At 41.5% G+C, this 16,562-nt stretch overlaps 1 protein-coding gene across 4 annotated transcripts in view; it reads right to left on the bottom strand.

Moving 5' to 3' along the window:
- Positions 1 to 16,562, bottom strand: part of rab3gap1 (RAB3 GTPase activating protein subunit 1) — a 39,502-nt gene that overhangs the window by 22,797 nt on the left and 143 nt on the right. For all 4 annotated transcript variants that reach the window (XM_034286875.1, XM_034286876.1, XM_034286877.1 and 1 more), the window contains exons 2-15: positions 16,451 to 16,506; positions 14,978 to 15,053; positions 14,723 to 14,855; positions 14,263 to 14,341; positions 11,887 to 12,006; positions 9,582 to 9,747; positions 9,226 to 9,325; positions 8,377 to 8,458; positions 8,098 to 8,166; positions 4,455 to 4,528; positions 4,151 to 4,243; positions 3,714 to 3,877; positions 3,060 to 3,170; positions 2,661 to 2,833 (exon numbers count right to left, since the gene is read on the bottom strand). In XM_034286875.1, the coding sequence (XP_034142766.1) occupies positions 2,661 to 2,833; positions 3,060 to 3,170; positions 3,714 to 3,877; positions 4,151 to 4,243; positions 4,455 to 4,528; positions 8,098 to 8,166; positions 8,377 to 8,458; positions 9,226 to 9,325; positions 9,582 to 9,747; positions 11,887 to 12,006; positions 14,263 to 14,341; positions 14,723 to 14,855; positions 14,978 to 15,053; positions 16,451 to 16,506 (1,496 nt within the window). The remainder of the gene's footprint in view (positions 1 to 2,660; positions 2,834 to 3,059; positions 3,171 to 3,713; positions 3,878 to 4,150; positions 4,244 to 4,454; positions 4,529 to 8,097; positions 8,167 to 8,376; positions 8,459 to 9,225; positions 9,326 to 9,581; positions 9,748 to 11,886; positions 12,007 to 14,262; positions 14,342 to 14,722; positions 14,856 to 14,977; positions 15,054 to 16,450; positions 16,507 to 16,562) is intronic.

Below are 16,562 nucleotides of genomic sequence, written 5' to 3'. Positions count from 1 at the left end.
ATGTAAACATCCCTCCCCATATGTCTCATTCACTGGTGTTTATATTCCCCCACCCCCTTATGGCTGTTGGACAAAGACATTTCAGAAAATGTTTTAGACACTGTTGTCCCAAGTATCCAAACTGAACATAATACCAGCAATTGAAGATACACATTTAATTTGTTTGAGAAATTCTGTCTTGTGGATTTCACCGCTGTAACTAAGTCAGGTGCGTTGGGCTAATGACTTTAAACAGAGGCTAATTACTGTTGTAAATATTAATTTGGGGTTAAAAATACAGGGACAATGCTAAATTAAGTATAAAACAACTTCAACTTCATAATGTCATCAAAATTACTTTTGAAGTGGATCTAAAATAAATTAATGTTGTAAGAACGCTTATCCAGGTTTGCCACAAGGTTTAATGAGTTATTACCTATAATATTTCAGTAAATAATGCTCTGTATTCGCCAAAAGACAGTATCCATTGCTGCAATTACAGTCATCCTTTCAACATCTCTACTGTATGCAACCCTTTTAACGTTGTCACAGACCGATTTTGGAAGATCATTACAGTGTAGTGCCCTGATATAATTGTATCTGTCCAGCATCTTGCCAATAGAGATATCGGCACTTCTTACTTGGAAAGATTCCTCAACAAGCGAGATGCACATCAGCCGCATTTTTGAGGGTGTAGTCTGTCTTCTCAGTGAGGCCATTAGCTTGCCGGCTCAGATATGTCATTTGCTAATTAAGTAGCTGGAAAAGAGTCATTTTTCGTTCTTGGTTGTAAGTCTCTTGGAACATTTTAGACAGTACGCACCGCCCGTTCGAGTGCAGCCTCGATTTGGAGCCCCGCCTCCCAATATTATTATTCACTAAAGTTAAACGACAAAAACGTTATTTCGTAAAGTCCCTCCCACAAGGCCAACTTCGAATGGAAGGTGTTCCAGACTCATACGCGCTGCGAGCAATAGCCTGGGGTTGAGGTGACGATAATAAACTTATTAGGTACACCCATCCAGTGCCGCGTCGAACCCCATTGACTCCAGCCTGAATTATTCAGAAGACGGATCCACAATGTGTCAGAAACGTTCCACGCATATTGCATCACTCACTCGCTGCAGAACTGACGGCGGCACATTCATGCGGTAAACAATCTGTTCCATGTCATCCCAAATACACTCTATTGGCTTCAGTTTTGTGTATTGCAGGCCACACAAGTAAATTGAACCAGGATTCATTGATCTGTTCACAGTTTTTTTAGTTTTTAGCTGATAGGAAGTGGAATCCCTTCCGTGACAAGTATCACAGAGGTGTACGTTCTGAGATTCCGTTCTGCACACCACTGTTGAACTGCAAGATTCTTACCATTCTACTCTCATCACCGAGCTATTTTCTCAAACTACTGCTAACAGGATTTTTTTTTTATCACTCACACCATTCTCAAACCTACACTTTTATTCAGGGCAAAAAGTTGACATTTCTTTGCCATGTTCACTTGCAGGACTATTCCCCAGCCTTGACGCAAAAGTATTAAACAGGCTTTCTTTGACTTTGGCATTCAGGTCAGTAAGGTGAGAGTGAATGATGTGTTGCTGATCCATGCAGTTCTCTCTCAAAAGTATTTATCATCTTTAGCCTCATACTGACATCTCTGAGAAGTTTCCATTTATAATCTCTGAACAGTTTTATTTTGGAAGGATGGGCAGATCTTTAATGCCAGGGTGAAATGATAGTAGCTTAATATGCTTTCAGAGCTTGTTCTAGACTTTGCGCTGGAATCAAAGTTTGAGAGAAAGTAGCTATTTAATCACAAGAACCACTACATCTTCAAACAGAAGATAGAAACTAATACAATGTTTGGGAAAATATTAGTTTTTTAAAGTATTTAGATGTGTCACAGAAATAGGCGTGAAGACCAATACAATAAAGCATTTCTATAATTTACTTTCACAAAAAAAGAAAAAAGAAGTGGAGTAGAGCGGGGGGGAGGGGGGCATCACAATGTAATTCCTTTTTATCATGAAATTTATGGCAACAAAATGTGGAAGGGTGTGTATAGTTTCATTAGGCACTGTATGTCATCAACATCGTTACTGATGGGATTTCTGTTCAGGTTCAATCTTATTTTATCGGGGTTCAATCCAATTTCCATGTCCATCACAGGCCCCTCAGGAATTAAGCGGGTGGATGCCTGAATTGATATGTATGGCTGGACACATTCCATATCAAATTAAATAGACAGAAATCAAATGGAATTTATTCTTATCAATGCGGCTTGTTCCTCTGTCCCACCAGGTCAAATCTGAAAGACTACTAACCCAAAGTAGAATTTTGGTCTTGGTGTTATAATCTTATAGTCTATGCGAAGCTGTGATCTAGTGGTAAAAGTCCTGGCTCTACGCATATCTGCAACTCTCTGCTGGAGACCAGGGTTCAATACCAGTCACCAGCCTTCACCTCAGTCTTTTCTTTATTGGTTCTCTCCCTGCAACTTCAAAAAAACATAAGGGAAGTAGGTCCGGTCCCAAACAAATAAAAATACATTTAGTGTTAAAATCTTAAGTCAATAAGGCAGAGCATAGCAAAATATGAATCAAAAAGGACTGTTTTTTACTGGACTAGCTTAGTTCATTTTCCTCCTGAATGTTGAGTAATGAATACCATCACGTTCTCACCCGTAGACAAGGTAGTTGTTTTCCCAGCGGTATCTCATCTCCAGGACAAACTCCTGCCATAGGTGAGCGACAGCCCTGACCCCCCCATGGTAGAAGTTAACCAGGCAAACACACAGAGCCAGGCGGTATGTCAGACTGTCACTGGGAGCAGACTTGAGCTGGTTGTACAGGTTCTGGAAGTAAAGGGCAAGGGGAAGACAATGACAATTCAATCAGGATCCAGTAGTGGAGAAAATTCAATGAATCCCAGATTTTCTGACTGCCTAAATTCAGTTTTGTTCATTAAGGAAAAATGACGAGGACTGCAGGTATTTCAAATTGTTTCTCGGATGTCATGCCTCCTGAAAACAGCACTGGCGTACGCTGTCTATCTGTGTGAATGATAAAGGGCAGACATACGCAGTCGTCAGAATCCTTCTCTTCTGGTTTCCCATCAGTGTTCGCTTGAGCAGCCTTGCTTTCACTGTTATCTGACGAGGACTTGTCGACCGCGGCATCTGGAAAGAGATACTGACACACACACAGAAGCTAATGATTCCTACATACAACAGCTATGTGTTTTCCTGTAGACCTCAGACCTCTTACTGAAAGATCGCCTACTAATTGAGCGCCTGGTAAAGTGTTATTGAACAACTGACACAAATGAGTTTCTACACCAATGGCTGTGTGTATACAGGTCTCAGATTACACCCTATTCCCAGTGTGGCGAATGTCTTTGGAAGAGGAACAATAGTTGCACTGATTTTACGTGGTATAAGGTGCCATTTTGGATGCACAGCGACTTCACGGCTGATTCAGAAAGTGTCCCGTATAGCAGGGCCGTTCAGAGAGGCCTGGCTGCAGCTCTCTGAGGATTTGCTGGATTTCTCGTCAGCCACTGAGACAGAGCCATTTGTGTAGTTTGTCAGCGGGCCTAATCCCCGTCAGAGGGCTGCAGCCTAAACAGGCCGGCCACACGCACACACGCACACACACACACACGCACGCACGCGAGCCCGACACAGCCGATGCATGGCCGAAGCCTCGGTCGCATCTATTCGAGGCCCCTCTCACCAGCAGTATGGAGTTGAGCACGTCGTTGCTAAGCGGCGACTCGTCGACACGGCGGTGCCGGCTGATGCGCTTTCGTGCGCTGTGCACCATGTTGGAGACGGACAGCTTGGGGATGGGTACGGCCGCGGGCTCTGTCAGTTTAGACAGAGCGTGGCTGATGTCGTCTGTAATGAGGAGAGAGAGGGGGGGGGGGGGGGCGGACGACACAGAGGATGACACGCGGGGGTGTAATGACGGCGGGCTCTGCCGGAGAGAGAACATATGCTCCCTTCACATGCACCAGCAAACAACCGCCTCAGCAGTACGAAGAGGCTTGGTGTTTTGCTCGTCCTTTTCTCGCATCAAACTCCCTATTGGAGACAGGCGGGAAGTAACATACGACTACTGAGACACTCCCCAAAAGCCATAGAACACCCTCATTGGTGGGTCCCTGCTACCTTTGCCTTCCTCCTCGATTGGAGCCCGCCCCAGGATATCTTCTGTAGACTCCTTCTTTGAGCACAGCTTGAAGAACTCGGTCAGGAAGTCACCTGGAACCGCAAGCGTTTTATTGCATTCAATTCAAAGCCAAATCGTTTCATTGTCTATTAAATCTTATAAAAGACACAGTTGGGATGTTGCATCTCCCTAAATCCTCTAAACACATATTTGGTGGTTAGAGAACGATTTGCATCCATGGCATTTCAAACCACTTCAGGAAGGTCAGTCGTTTTTTGTTTTTTTTTAGTGTGGGCGTCTTACCGAGCAAGCACGTCGGGTTTTCTGCTTTCCTGACTCGGACTGACCAATGCGGGGCCTGGAGCGGGTCCAGGTCACTGTGAGGTCACACAGAGCACATATGGTCAGCACACAGGAGAGGAGCGGAAACTTGGCCCATGTCTGTGGTTCACCTTTACTATTGCAGTCAAGGTTAGGACTGAACAAATTAAACATGGAGTTCAGTCATTTATTTTACAACCTGGTGTTCTCTGGTGTCATAATAATGATGCAATTGTAATATACAGCTCCAGAAAACATTCAGAGACCAATGCACCTTTTTCTTTCCTTTCCAAAAAAGTTGAAAAGGAAGGTTTTGAGTGAGGAACAGAAAGGTTAAAATTAAGAGACCAATGCAAATTGAACGCTTCTGTTCCTCACTCAAAACGTTCCCTTTCAACTTTTTTGGAAAGGAATGAAAAAGGTGCGGTGGTCTCTTTATTTTTTCCGGAGCTGTAATGTATGTATGTATGTATGTATGGATGTAATAGCATGATATTACCAAATACACTTTCTGGAATTCTAGAATAAGTACAGTGAGGGATAATTTGCCATAAAAAACACCGTTATCATCCATTTATGTTCCAGAAACGTTCTCCGGCCAGTGAAAGGCAGGCGGCCAGTACCGGTCAATCATGACCAAAATAACCCTGCCACCTGAACAGTTCTTTCCCCGTGCTGTGGCCCACAGCAACCAGCCATCTGTCCCTCAGAGATAAACTAGACTATGCTTACAATGTCAAGACATCTCCAAACTGCACACAAAATAACTGCAGTATACTGCATTTATGTCTGTTAATCTCCCTGAATCCAGATATGCTTAAACTGTAAATCTGCACATCAACTGTAAATCAATTGAGATTATATACTCACTGCTCATTGTACATTATTGTGTCAACTTTGTCAATATATACAATATATAGTTGATTTCAGAAGTCTTCACAATCCTTTGGCTTTTTCAAAATGTGTTGCATTACAAATTTGAAATGTATATAATGTAAAAGCCAAAGTACAATTCTACGATTCTTTTTGAATTAATAGAAAATGAATAATGAAAATATCAATGTTCAAAGTGTTAAAAAATAGTTCAAGAATCAATTTTGTCTTAAGAAATTAGAAACAATCAAACTACCGTAGAAACACCAGGGAGCTTCTTGAAAACCTCATAAAAAGGGCAGTGAGCAGATTAGTATGTCTTTATGATGATGATGAGGACTTCTCTATGACAACATCCATTTCATTCCCTTTAGTACAGATCATGATCCTGTGCTGAGTTCAGGAGTCAAATGTAGCTTAACAAATCACATAGTAAGTTACATGGAGATGCTGTGTAAAATAATGGTCAAGTTAATAATTAAGCAGTGGATGATGTATTAAACTAGACATATCAGACACAGTCGTCCCTCTGGACTGAGCTTCAGGACAGGAAGGAAACTGCTCAAACATGTCACCATGAAGCCATTGGTGATTATTAAACAGCAAGTGTGTTACATGTTTGCGATGAGAGAAAACTGAGAATGTATCAACCAAATGGAAGGGACTCTACAGTAATGATCTAAAGAGCAAAAACAAAACAAATATACAGAACACACAGCGAGGCCCTAACTTAATAAAAAAATGTCCTTTTCAGCTTAATACAAAACCTTCCACTTGGAACAAATCCAAAACAAAATAAGATGTTGCTGAGCAACTGCCTGATTATTTCCCTGCACTGTGCTGGTTGCATCATGGTATGATTGACACTCACAAAAACTAGAAAGTTTTGCTGTTTTTATTGCAAAATCCTAGAGGAAAACCTGCTTCAGTCTGCTTTAAACCAGACACCAGGAGAGGGGTTCACCTTTCAGCAGCCCAATAACTAACGACATAAGACCAAATCTACAGTGGCTGCTGAAATCTGTTTTGACATGTCAAATCATTTTTATTGACACAGAAAATCATGAACACATTAATCTGGATCACACTAAACAAATTTTACAAAATTAAACTACTTAAGCAATCCACTGTGTCGTCTAGCACGAGCAGAACCATTACAGTAAAATGACACCGTATGTGTACATTTACCTAGCATTTAAAGATGACTCTGATCTCCAAAACCCAGTCATATGTGACAGAGCATAAAGATAGTGGTTCTCATGTACTTAACCACACGATTAATTTGTTAAGTTTGCCATATTATACACTGATCTGTTACTCTTCTTTTGTGTTTCGACCTTAGGACAGGACACACAATCCCAAATCTAGCCTTAGAAATAAAGGTGCTATCTAGAACCTAAACAGTTCTTCAGCTGTCCACATAGGAGAACTGTTTGAAGAAACCTTCTTGGACGAAGAAAGAACCCATTTTGGTTCCATAGAGAACACTTCCCAGTGATTCTAAATGGAACCCAAAAGTGTTTAACTTATAACCATAAAGTAGATCTTATTAGGATGGCCAAAGACACCTTTTGGAACCCTTTCTTTAAGAGAGTATCTCTAACAGCAAGGCTAATTGAGATTGAGAGGATTTATTGGCACATGGTGCCGTAACTTAACACTGGGGCTAATGTTAAAATTATACACTTGGATCTTTATACCTTCAAATTCATGCACCACTGCAATTGTCAAACTGGCAAGAAAAATATTTGTTTTTAAACCCTAAATGATCACGTCCAAACTGTCTCCCAAGACCGCCTAAGGGGGAATCAACAACATAAACCCCCAATAATCTTTGGAGGAGGACCATCTAGTCTTCCACTGAGCTAATCTTAATTCTCTCTTAATAATCTCTTTATTTCCAGATGCAGATATCTTTCATTCTATTCAGAGGGTGGCGACTGGTCTTTACGTCTTTATACAATGACTCCCATAGAACTGCAGGACGGAGGGGTTTGGAAAAGAAAAAAAAAAAAAACCCACAAACACTGTTAATAGGAAGTGACGGCTCACTGAGCACCATTTCATCACTAAACTGAAAAGCATAAAATCATTCAGCATGAATTAATAGCAGCTTTAATGCCGCTGAAGGAGCGAGCAGTGTTATTGGGGCTGAGGTAGCCGACTTGTTATATTCCCTCCCACACACCTCCTCCACACCGCCCTCTCAACACCTACACTGTCTGGCACACAGGAAATTAATATGGATAACAACCTTTCACAGTGTTTCAAAGGTATGGAGAACTTGTTCCACTTCCTGGATGTTTCATCAACTACCTGTACGTTTTTCTCTCTTTTTCAATCTACCGCCATGTTCACCTATTTCATGACTATTATCTGGATACTGGTTAGTGGTGTTATCCTTCACCAAAATATACACCCCTATTCCATCCACATTATTATGAGGCCACAATTATTAAGTACGATCGTGTCTTATCAATCCCACTCCCAACAGGCTCGGGAAAGTCCAAGATTGGGTCATGCATTCTCCAAGACATGCACTTTTCTGCTTCTTTTCCGACAACTCACTAGACCAGAATGTCAGAACAATCAGGCCATGGGAGGACACAGTATTTCAGACACCAACCGTGGCTAAGATTTGCAAACAATGTTCTTAAGAGACCACCAGTCAAGCGGTTGAGATGTTTCGTCAGTGTGTGTAAACCAGAAGGGTGGCGGACAGGACGGACGTTTGGCGGTGGCTGATACTTACGAGTACACATCGTTATCGACCACAATGCCTTCGGTCAGGTGGGGCCAGGTGGTGGCTAGGTGAAGCTCACTGAACAATGAAACAATTAACAATGAAAAACAAAATACCAAAAATGGTTTCTATTAGCCCAGTAGTTGCAGAAAACAAGAATACATTTTGGTCACAAATCAATTAAAAACTTCCGGCAATGACATAGGAAATAGGTGTGACCAGTGAGGTAAATCGTTAAATCAAGCATGGGTTTTCTTGTCGTCATGGCTACAATACCATCAGTCCTACCTGATTGGATCCTCACACGCGCCGAATGGCAGCTTCCCGAACTCCACCCCTCCCACCTCACCTCCGAGAAGAGTGTCGAAGTCTTCAGGCAGCAAAAAAAGAAACACACTTTAATTTAAAACTCCATCTTTTCAAGCAGAACGAAGAGCCAAAACTCTAAAGACTCCATACACTTCATCATAATCAACAGCTAGAAGGCAGACAAATGCATAACCACAAAAAAATAAGGATTCAAATACACTCTGGTCTCATAATAAAACTTAAAATGGACCATTCTCGACCCACAACTATTCCTCTTAGGTCCCATTCAAGAGAAGCAGTAACTGTGTCCGTTTGTGCGCAGTTGAAAAATGTGTCCGACCTCCTACCTTAAACTGCCTTCCCTGCACCACTCAAAGATTGCAGCATCTTTTAACAACACTAAAATATACCCCGGAGAGCAGCACTTAACATAACTGTGGGAGGATTTATCAACTATTGAATTTGATGAAAAGAGAGGGCGAGTGGATTATATCGGTATCCTAAACAGTTGGTAATGCGCACAGAGGCGTCGAAAGACCGAAGCTTCCAACATACCCTGTGGGCTAGCCTATATAGGCCTTGCATCGTTTATGCTTTTGATTTAATATCCTCCTTCTGTAGCTCCTTCCCGTTTCATACTTTGTGCCTTTGCTGAACAGATACGGTTTTATAAGAGCAGACAGGTATGGTAGGTGTGTGACTGGGCTAGTTGTCTGGATTCAAATCCACATAGACTATGGTACAGTATGTGCGCCGGGGTCAGTATCACTAATAACTAGACACATGTTTTCTTGTCTAGTGGGATGTGTGTTTGTGTTTTTGTTGTACCAGGGGGTTGTTGAGGCCAGGAATATTGCTGCCAGTCCTGCAGGACATATGTGAAGCGGATAGCGATGTTGATGGGAGGCAAAGGAGTCAGGGGACAGCCCTGGAGAGCCGTGGAAGAAAGACATGAGGAAGAGAATGTTATACCATATCGTGTGCTATCCATCATACCTTTCATGGAATTGAAAAGTAATGGCTGGTGCCTGGGAAAAGATAAAGCCTGAGTCGGCATTCTCAATTGAAAGTGCATCGTAGTCCAACACTATAACTATCCATTTTGAGAAACTTAACCAATAGTTATTTCAGGGTGGTGTTAACATTTCAGGCAAACTGTTTGGACCTGGTTGTTCCATACTCACTATCTTAGACTTGAAGATGTCCAGCAGGCCAGAGAGGTGGTTGTACTGGCTGGGGACCTTGCGGAGGTGGACCATCTCAAAGTCTGTACGCACCCCTGGGCCCTGGCATTCCCCATGATACATCTTCCTCCACTTCTGCTGGATCTGGACAAACATAGGTACCTGGCTGCGAGGCATCAACGAGGACAGACAATTATTGTTTTGCCATCATCTACACACAACACCTCATAACGACAAAATAATGTTTTTAGACGTTAGTGCCATTTTGAGGTCCTGTGCTCTCTGGTTCAGGTTTTCTTTAAGAATCACTCTGTAATTTGTTCCATTCATCCTTCCCTCAAACCGGACCAGTCTCACAGTCCCTGCTGTTGAGAAGCATCCCCAAAGCATGATGCGCCTACCACCATTAATCAGCGTAGGGATGGTATTAGGCAGGTGATGAATGACTCCTTGTTTTTGTCAGACTTCGTGCTTGACATTCAGGCCTAATAGTTAGATTTTGGTCATCAGGCCAGATCATCTTTTTCCTCATAGTCCTTCAGGCAACATGACATAGGCCGTTTACTCAGGAGTGGCTTCCATCTAGCCACTTCACTATAAAGGCTAGATTGATGGAGTGCTGGTGAGAAGGTTGTCCTTGTGGCAGGTTCTCCCTTCTCTACAGCTCTGACTAAGGCTCATCATACCAGGTTATTTAGTTTGGTTGGACGGCCAGCTCTAAGAAGAGTCTTGGTGGTCCCAGGATTCTTTAATTTCACAGTGAAGGAGCACTCTGTGCTCCTGGGAACTTTCAATGCTTTAGGAACTTTTTTATAACCTTCCCCAGATCTATGCCTTGTACTTAATGGCTTGGGTTTTGCTCTAAATGTATTGTAAAGTATGGGTCCTCATATGGACAGGTGTGTGCCTATGTACATCATGTCCAATCAGTTGAAAATGCCACGTGTACTTCAGTCAAGTTCTAGAAACATCTTAAGGATGATCAAAAGACACATGATAAGCTCAACAAGAATTATCATGGCAAAAGGCCTGAATACTTATGCAGGGGCCTAGATGAGCTATTTCAGTTTTTTCACTTTCAATAAATTGACACAAATGTATAAAAACTTGTTTTAACTTTGCAATTTAATTGTATTGTGTGTAGATTGAGGGCAAACATATATACAATCAATTATAAGTGTACTCTATAACACAGCAAAACGTTAAGGTGAAGGGTTCTGAACACTTTCCAAAGGCAATGTAGATGCTTTATACTCAAATTATTTTACTGAAACCCTGTACCTATTCTTTGTTCTTGACTGAGTCAAGATTAGTTCATGCCCTGTGCCATCAGATCCACCTATATGCGTCAACTCCAAACGCATAAGACCTCTTTTAATCACTTTAGGGTTTCCTCATCTGTCCCATTTGTTAGGAATTGAGAAATAGATGTGGAGCGGCAACAGATGATCTTTAATCAGAACTTTGATTCTGAAGTGATCCCTTTTTACTTTAGACATACATGACATCTCTGACATCAGTGTGGAAGAGCAACCACACTCAGAAATCCTGTAACTATCGCCACATCCCTGTTGTACCACAGCAACACAGCAGCACCTGCTGCATGGCCGCGGAACTACAGACAAAATGTCCTCCACCTACTGGATTGAATGAGTAAGCACAGCAGGGTATGAACAAGGACTTATAAAGCTGTTGAATATTGCTCTATTCAACATTGTCATAAAAAAAAAAGAGTATTAAAACTAACAAAAAGATGGCAAACGGATGCTTAATGCCTTAGTGATAGAACAAGGGAACTTGATGTTTCCGCTGCGCGCTTGCTCTTCCTCTGTGTTATCGGTGTCCCTCTGTCACACAGTAAACAGCCAGCGACAACAGTGGGAGGCCAGGTGACCTTGCTGCTACCACAGAGCAGCTACACTATCTCCCACCCAGCGCGGCGTTGCCATGGATACCAGCTGACCTACCGCAATATGATGCCAAAGAGCTGTACTCGTCGCCCACAGTGTTGCCATTTTAAAACACGGCTTGTGACATTATACAGTAAGTCACACAAAGGGGGTGTTGCTAGCTGTGTGAATGAGCGAGGACTAACGGTCTCCACTCAGTGCGTTGATTCATGACTATGAAGTGAGTGTATTGGCCTTCTCAGCTCTTCTTTCATTAACCAAAGCAAATTCGGTAACAATTATTAGCTTGATTGAAACAACAGAAGATAAACTGCTGCCTACCAGTGAAACAGTGGCAATACAGTCCCAAGGAGACAGGAATACAATGATTGTTGCTCGAAGCGACTGTCACTTACCAGCCGGTGTTGGCCAGAGAGATGGAGATTGAGCTGAGCAGCAGATTGCACTTGGACTCACTGATGACCGCTTCACAGTTGGTCCCAGGGGAAAGGACCACAAACTCACGAACGCCATACCTGGAAACACAGATAGGACACTTATCAAGATATTTCCACATAATCACCCAATTATCAATATATTTTTTTAATCAGCCAGATGTTATGATATCATTAGTAGTTATAAATGTTAAAACTGCTAATGAGGTAAATTAGTTAAAACAAAGTCCTAGTACAGAGTACTGGTGAATACTTAAATACCAAGAATAGCTTCTGAAATTGGTAAAACTGCCTTCCATTATCTTTTATTAAGCTACAACATGAGATCAGGTTTGAAAGCCGTATTCCACTTAATACATTTAGATCAATACTGGAAGTTCTGCTTGTATAAAATTGTTTCTGTTTGTGATTAATAATATGTCCTATGTTTTTTTTTCTTCTATCCATAGCTGACATGCCACAGCGAGAGGGCTAGCAATGCAGTACAGCAGCAGCGATGCCAGATTGGTTGGTCTCTTACCCAGAATTTGGGGTTATTTCTAATTACAGAATGAAAAAACGGTGTAGGGAAGGTTGATACATTTTAAATAAGGGGTGAAATTAAGTGGGAGCCATAAGGAACTGAGCTCCCCTTCTTCCACAGCCCAGCACTTTTGATACAACTAACTCTATTTTCAGGGGTAGTAGGTAACTACAGAAGTCCCTCAACTTGTGCGTCGCTTGAACAGATGTGTTTAATATGTATTGTGTAAACCCGTTATTGTAAAAAAATAAATGCTTGTTCTTGATAAAATAAACTACAGATCTACAGTGCACTCCAGACTTACTGTCATCCTAGGTTAAAAAAATGCATTGTTGTTTATGAGCTTGTCAAACATTCTGCATTTCTGTCCCATCAACTCAATTGCAGCCGCATCAAACCATCAAACCTGGTTACAACCAAAGTTCCAATGACATTTAGAAAACTCCAGGTGCTAATGTTTGTGGTTTGGGGACAGCAGAGGCTTTCTTCTGACAGCCCGTCCAGATCCCTTGTTAGCATGGAGGTAGAGGAAAAATTATAGTTTTGGAGACCTATTAACCCCAAGAAGTAACCAACATCTGCAATTCTCCAACTACAATTACGCCATCATCCTCAGTGTACAGGAGGGTCAAATACACACGTCCTCTTTCAGGCAGGTTCGTCTGAGCTCCAGTTGTTTTACTTTAAAAAAAATGTTTTTATAGGGTTAGGTTTATGGTTAATGAAGGTCCACAACCTTCCGTCTCATTAAATGTTCGTGTTTGCAGGCATTTCCTATTCCGGTTATAAAAGAAGGGCTAAAGCATTTAAAAGGTATCCAGGAGCAAAGTGGGCTCCAACCACTGTGAAATGGAATACATTTGGATCACCAAGGCGCTTCCAAGAGTTGGCGGTCTGACCAAAACGTAGTTAACAAGATGGCATGGTCAGAGAGATGAACAAAAACCCAACGACAACTCTAACAGAGTTTCTCTGCAGAGATGGTAGAACCTGCCAGAAGACAACCATATCTTCTGCAGTACATCAATCAGGTCTTTATGGTAGAGGGAAATAACTCCAGATTAAAAGGCCTATGATATGCCTCTTGTGAGCATAAGGAATTTTTTGGTCTGATGAGACCAAAATCTAACTGTTAGACCTGAATGCTTGTCAGGATTGACAGAAAGCTGAACTGAACAAGGTACAGGGTGGTCCTTTAAGAAAACACGATCCAGAACGCACAGGACCTCAGACTGGTGTGAAGATTCACCTTTCAACACCACAACTACCCAAAGCATACAGCCAGGACAATGCAGGAGTGGTTTCAGTATTAGTCTGTGAATGTCCTTGACTGGTTCAGCCAAAGCCCAGACGTGAAACCCATTGAACCAAACTGCCGGAAGACCTGAAGATAGCAGTTCACCAACATCCCCATCCAATCAAAAAGCACTTGACAGAATCTATAAGGAAGAATGTAAATCCATGTGTGCAAAGGCAGTAGAGGCAGACCCAAGGAGACTAAAAGCAGTAATCACTCCCAAAGGCACTTCTAAAAAGTACAAAACAAAGGGTCACAATACTTATGTTCATGAGATGTTACTGATCTTTATTTTCAATAAATGGGGCCCATGTCAAAAAAATTTTGTTCACTTAACAAAGAAACTTATTTAATTTATATTTATTTTAGAAATATCATTTATAATTAGAAATTTGGTCTGAAATAGAACAAAAGGTGGAGAATACAAAGGGGTCTGAATACTTCAAGTCACTGTATATCAACATCCATATATATTATACACAAAAGGAGGCTAAAAGACCTAGAGTACTCAACTCACCATCTGACAAGGCAGTGGGCTCTGGGTGGGAAGTCATTGTTCATACAGAGCAGGTCCTGCATGGCTGTGGGGAAGGCATCTAAAGGAGCAGTCGAGACTTAATATTCCCCAATCTTCCCATAATAACACAAGCAATATGGCACAGATGGGTGTTTATAGCCAATATACCACAGCTAACTGCTGTTATAAGACAGGATGAAACACAGTGTGCCTGAATAAAGCCCTTAGCCAAAGCATATTGGCCCTTTACCACAGATCCAAAAGGAGCCCAACTGCAAGTCATCAATGCAATTAAACAGTAAAAACACATTTTCTTTGACAGAAGAGTGGTACCCGGTTAATAACATATATTACTATTCTTTATATAGAGTGCAGTCCAGACAAAAGGGTTAATTAATATAGTGCCATAAGACAGGTAAGATCAACTGGACTGCTAATAAAAGCGCCAGCAGCACTGTACCCTCCTCAGGTTGCTCCTTCCCCTCTCCTTCCTCAGATTCTTGCTTGAGGTAGTGGTGCGTTACAGAGAATTTAAAATCAGCAAAGTTGATATCCTGGGTCTTCTCCTCCCAGGTACCAGTGGTGTATTCACCCTGGATAAGGAGAACAATCAGGAGACCCAAGGAATAATTTAACCAGGCTGCATATTAATGTGTGGCAGCAGTGACATAACAATCAGGTATGATAAAACCATTGAGGGATGTTTTGATGTTACCTTCTCGGGAGGTTTGCTTGCATTGTTCCCAATTAGCTTCCAGTCGTTGAGCACCTCTTCCACTCTGGACACAAACCTAGCAAACAACAGACAGTACTCACACCCACACACTGCAATCTATAACAATGTCCTTAGAACCAAGTACTAGTTTCAAAAATGTACTATATCCAGTATGACTCAGTTGGCAACATTAATAGGGACAGTTGCCATCTTGTAATCCTAATACCGGACGGACAGCTAAGTATCCTATGGGTAAATTCAAAACGTAATCTAATGTAAACCAACACATCTAGCCAATAATCAATGTGACTGACGAGGGGATTTTCTAATTGTTTACCAAATACTGTGTTCAGCATAGTATGCTAGCTATATACAATATCCTAGCTATGCGTCCAATGCGCATTCTGCATTTTACTAAAAGTGAATAAATTTTTTTTTTAATCATAATTCAGATGTAAAGCATATTTTGGTCCCAGAAAATCCCTATATAAGTTCAATGTATTATTATTATTATCGGAGAAGGGTGCCGTGGAAATTTTTTAAGCACAGTCATAAGGTTATGTCTTAAGCTTCAATTGTCATCTAAAGAGAACAGTGTTCCTTCTATATTTATAATAACACCATTTAATTAACTAACTCATTGTTATAGGTACCACTGACAATAATATTAGCCTACATTATTTCATAAATGTAATGATGAAAGTATACAAGATCAAATGAAGAGTTTGCAGTGTACTCAGCTACAAGCAAACTAGTCAGCAGTCAATCAATCAATCAATCAAATGTATTTATAAAACCCTTTTTACATCAGCAGATGTCACAAAGTGCTTATACAAAACACCTGGCCTTAAATGCCAAGGAGCAAACAACAGTAGTGTTGAATTTCAGTGGCTAGGAAAAACTCCCTAAGAATACCAAAATATAGGAAGAAACCTAGAGAGGACCCCGGCTCAGAGGGGTGACCAGTCCTCTTCTGGCTGTGCCAGGTGAACATATTAAGATTACAATTGTAATAACTAATAAATGCACGTGGGCTGAGTCTAGAGTCTATTTAAACTTAGTCCAGGTCGGAAGCATGACCAGATGGACAAGAACAGTGACAACACGGGGGAGGTGTCAGCACAGTGGCAGCTGAAACCGTTGGTCAACATTGGTAAAGACAGATGTAAAAATCCTGAAGTCGATGTGACAGGACAGCTAACGCTAGCTAACCCTAGGAATTTAGGAAAGCTAGTAATGTCAACAGAATGCTATGCAAACCAAGTTAGTGGATCCAGCAATGCAACTGACAGCACAATCAAGAGAAGTGGTTTGCCTTAACACTGCTAATCTTATGGTTGGCGCATAAGAACTATATTTGGCCAGACATTAATAGCTTCTAATCCAATTATCCTACCAACTAACTGTATCTTGTCTGAGCCTGATGATGATTCACAACTGCTGTTATAGCTAGCTAGCCTGCCATAGATCTACCTCTCCCACTCGGACGCAGTGGTGAAATCTGTGATCTCGAAGACCTCGGACTCCGGCTGCAACGGAAACGAAAATCTAAATTAATGTTAAAATCATACATTTTTTAAGCATG

The sequence above is a fragment of the Esox lucius genome, chromosome 16 (genome assembly GCF_011004845.1).
Source record: "Esox lucius isolate fEsoLuc1 chromosome 16, fEsoLuc1.pri, whole genome shotgun sequence".
Lineage (NCBI taxonomy): Eukaryota > Metazoa > Chordata > Actinopteri > Esociformes > Esocidae > Esox > Esox lucius.
This window is presented reverse-complemented; position numbering and strand designations above follow the sequence as displayed.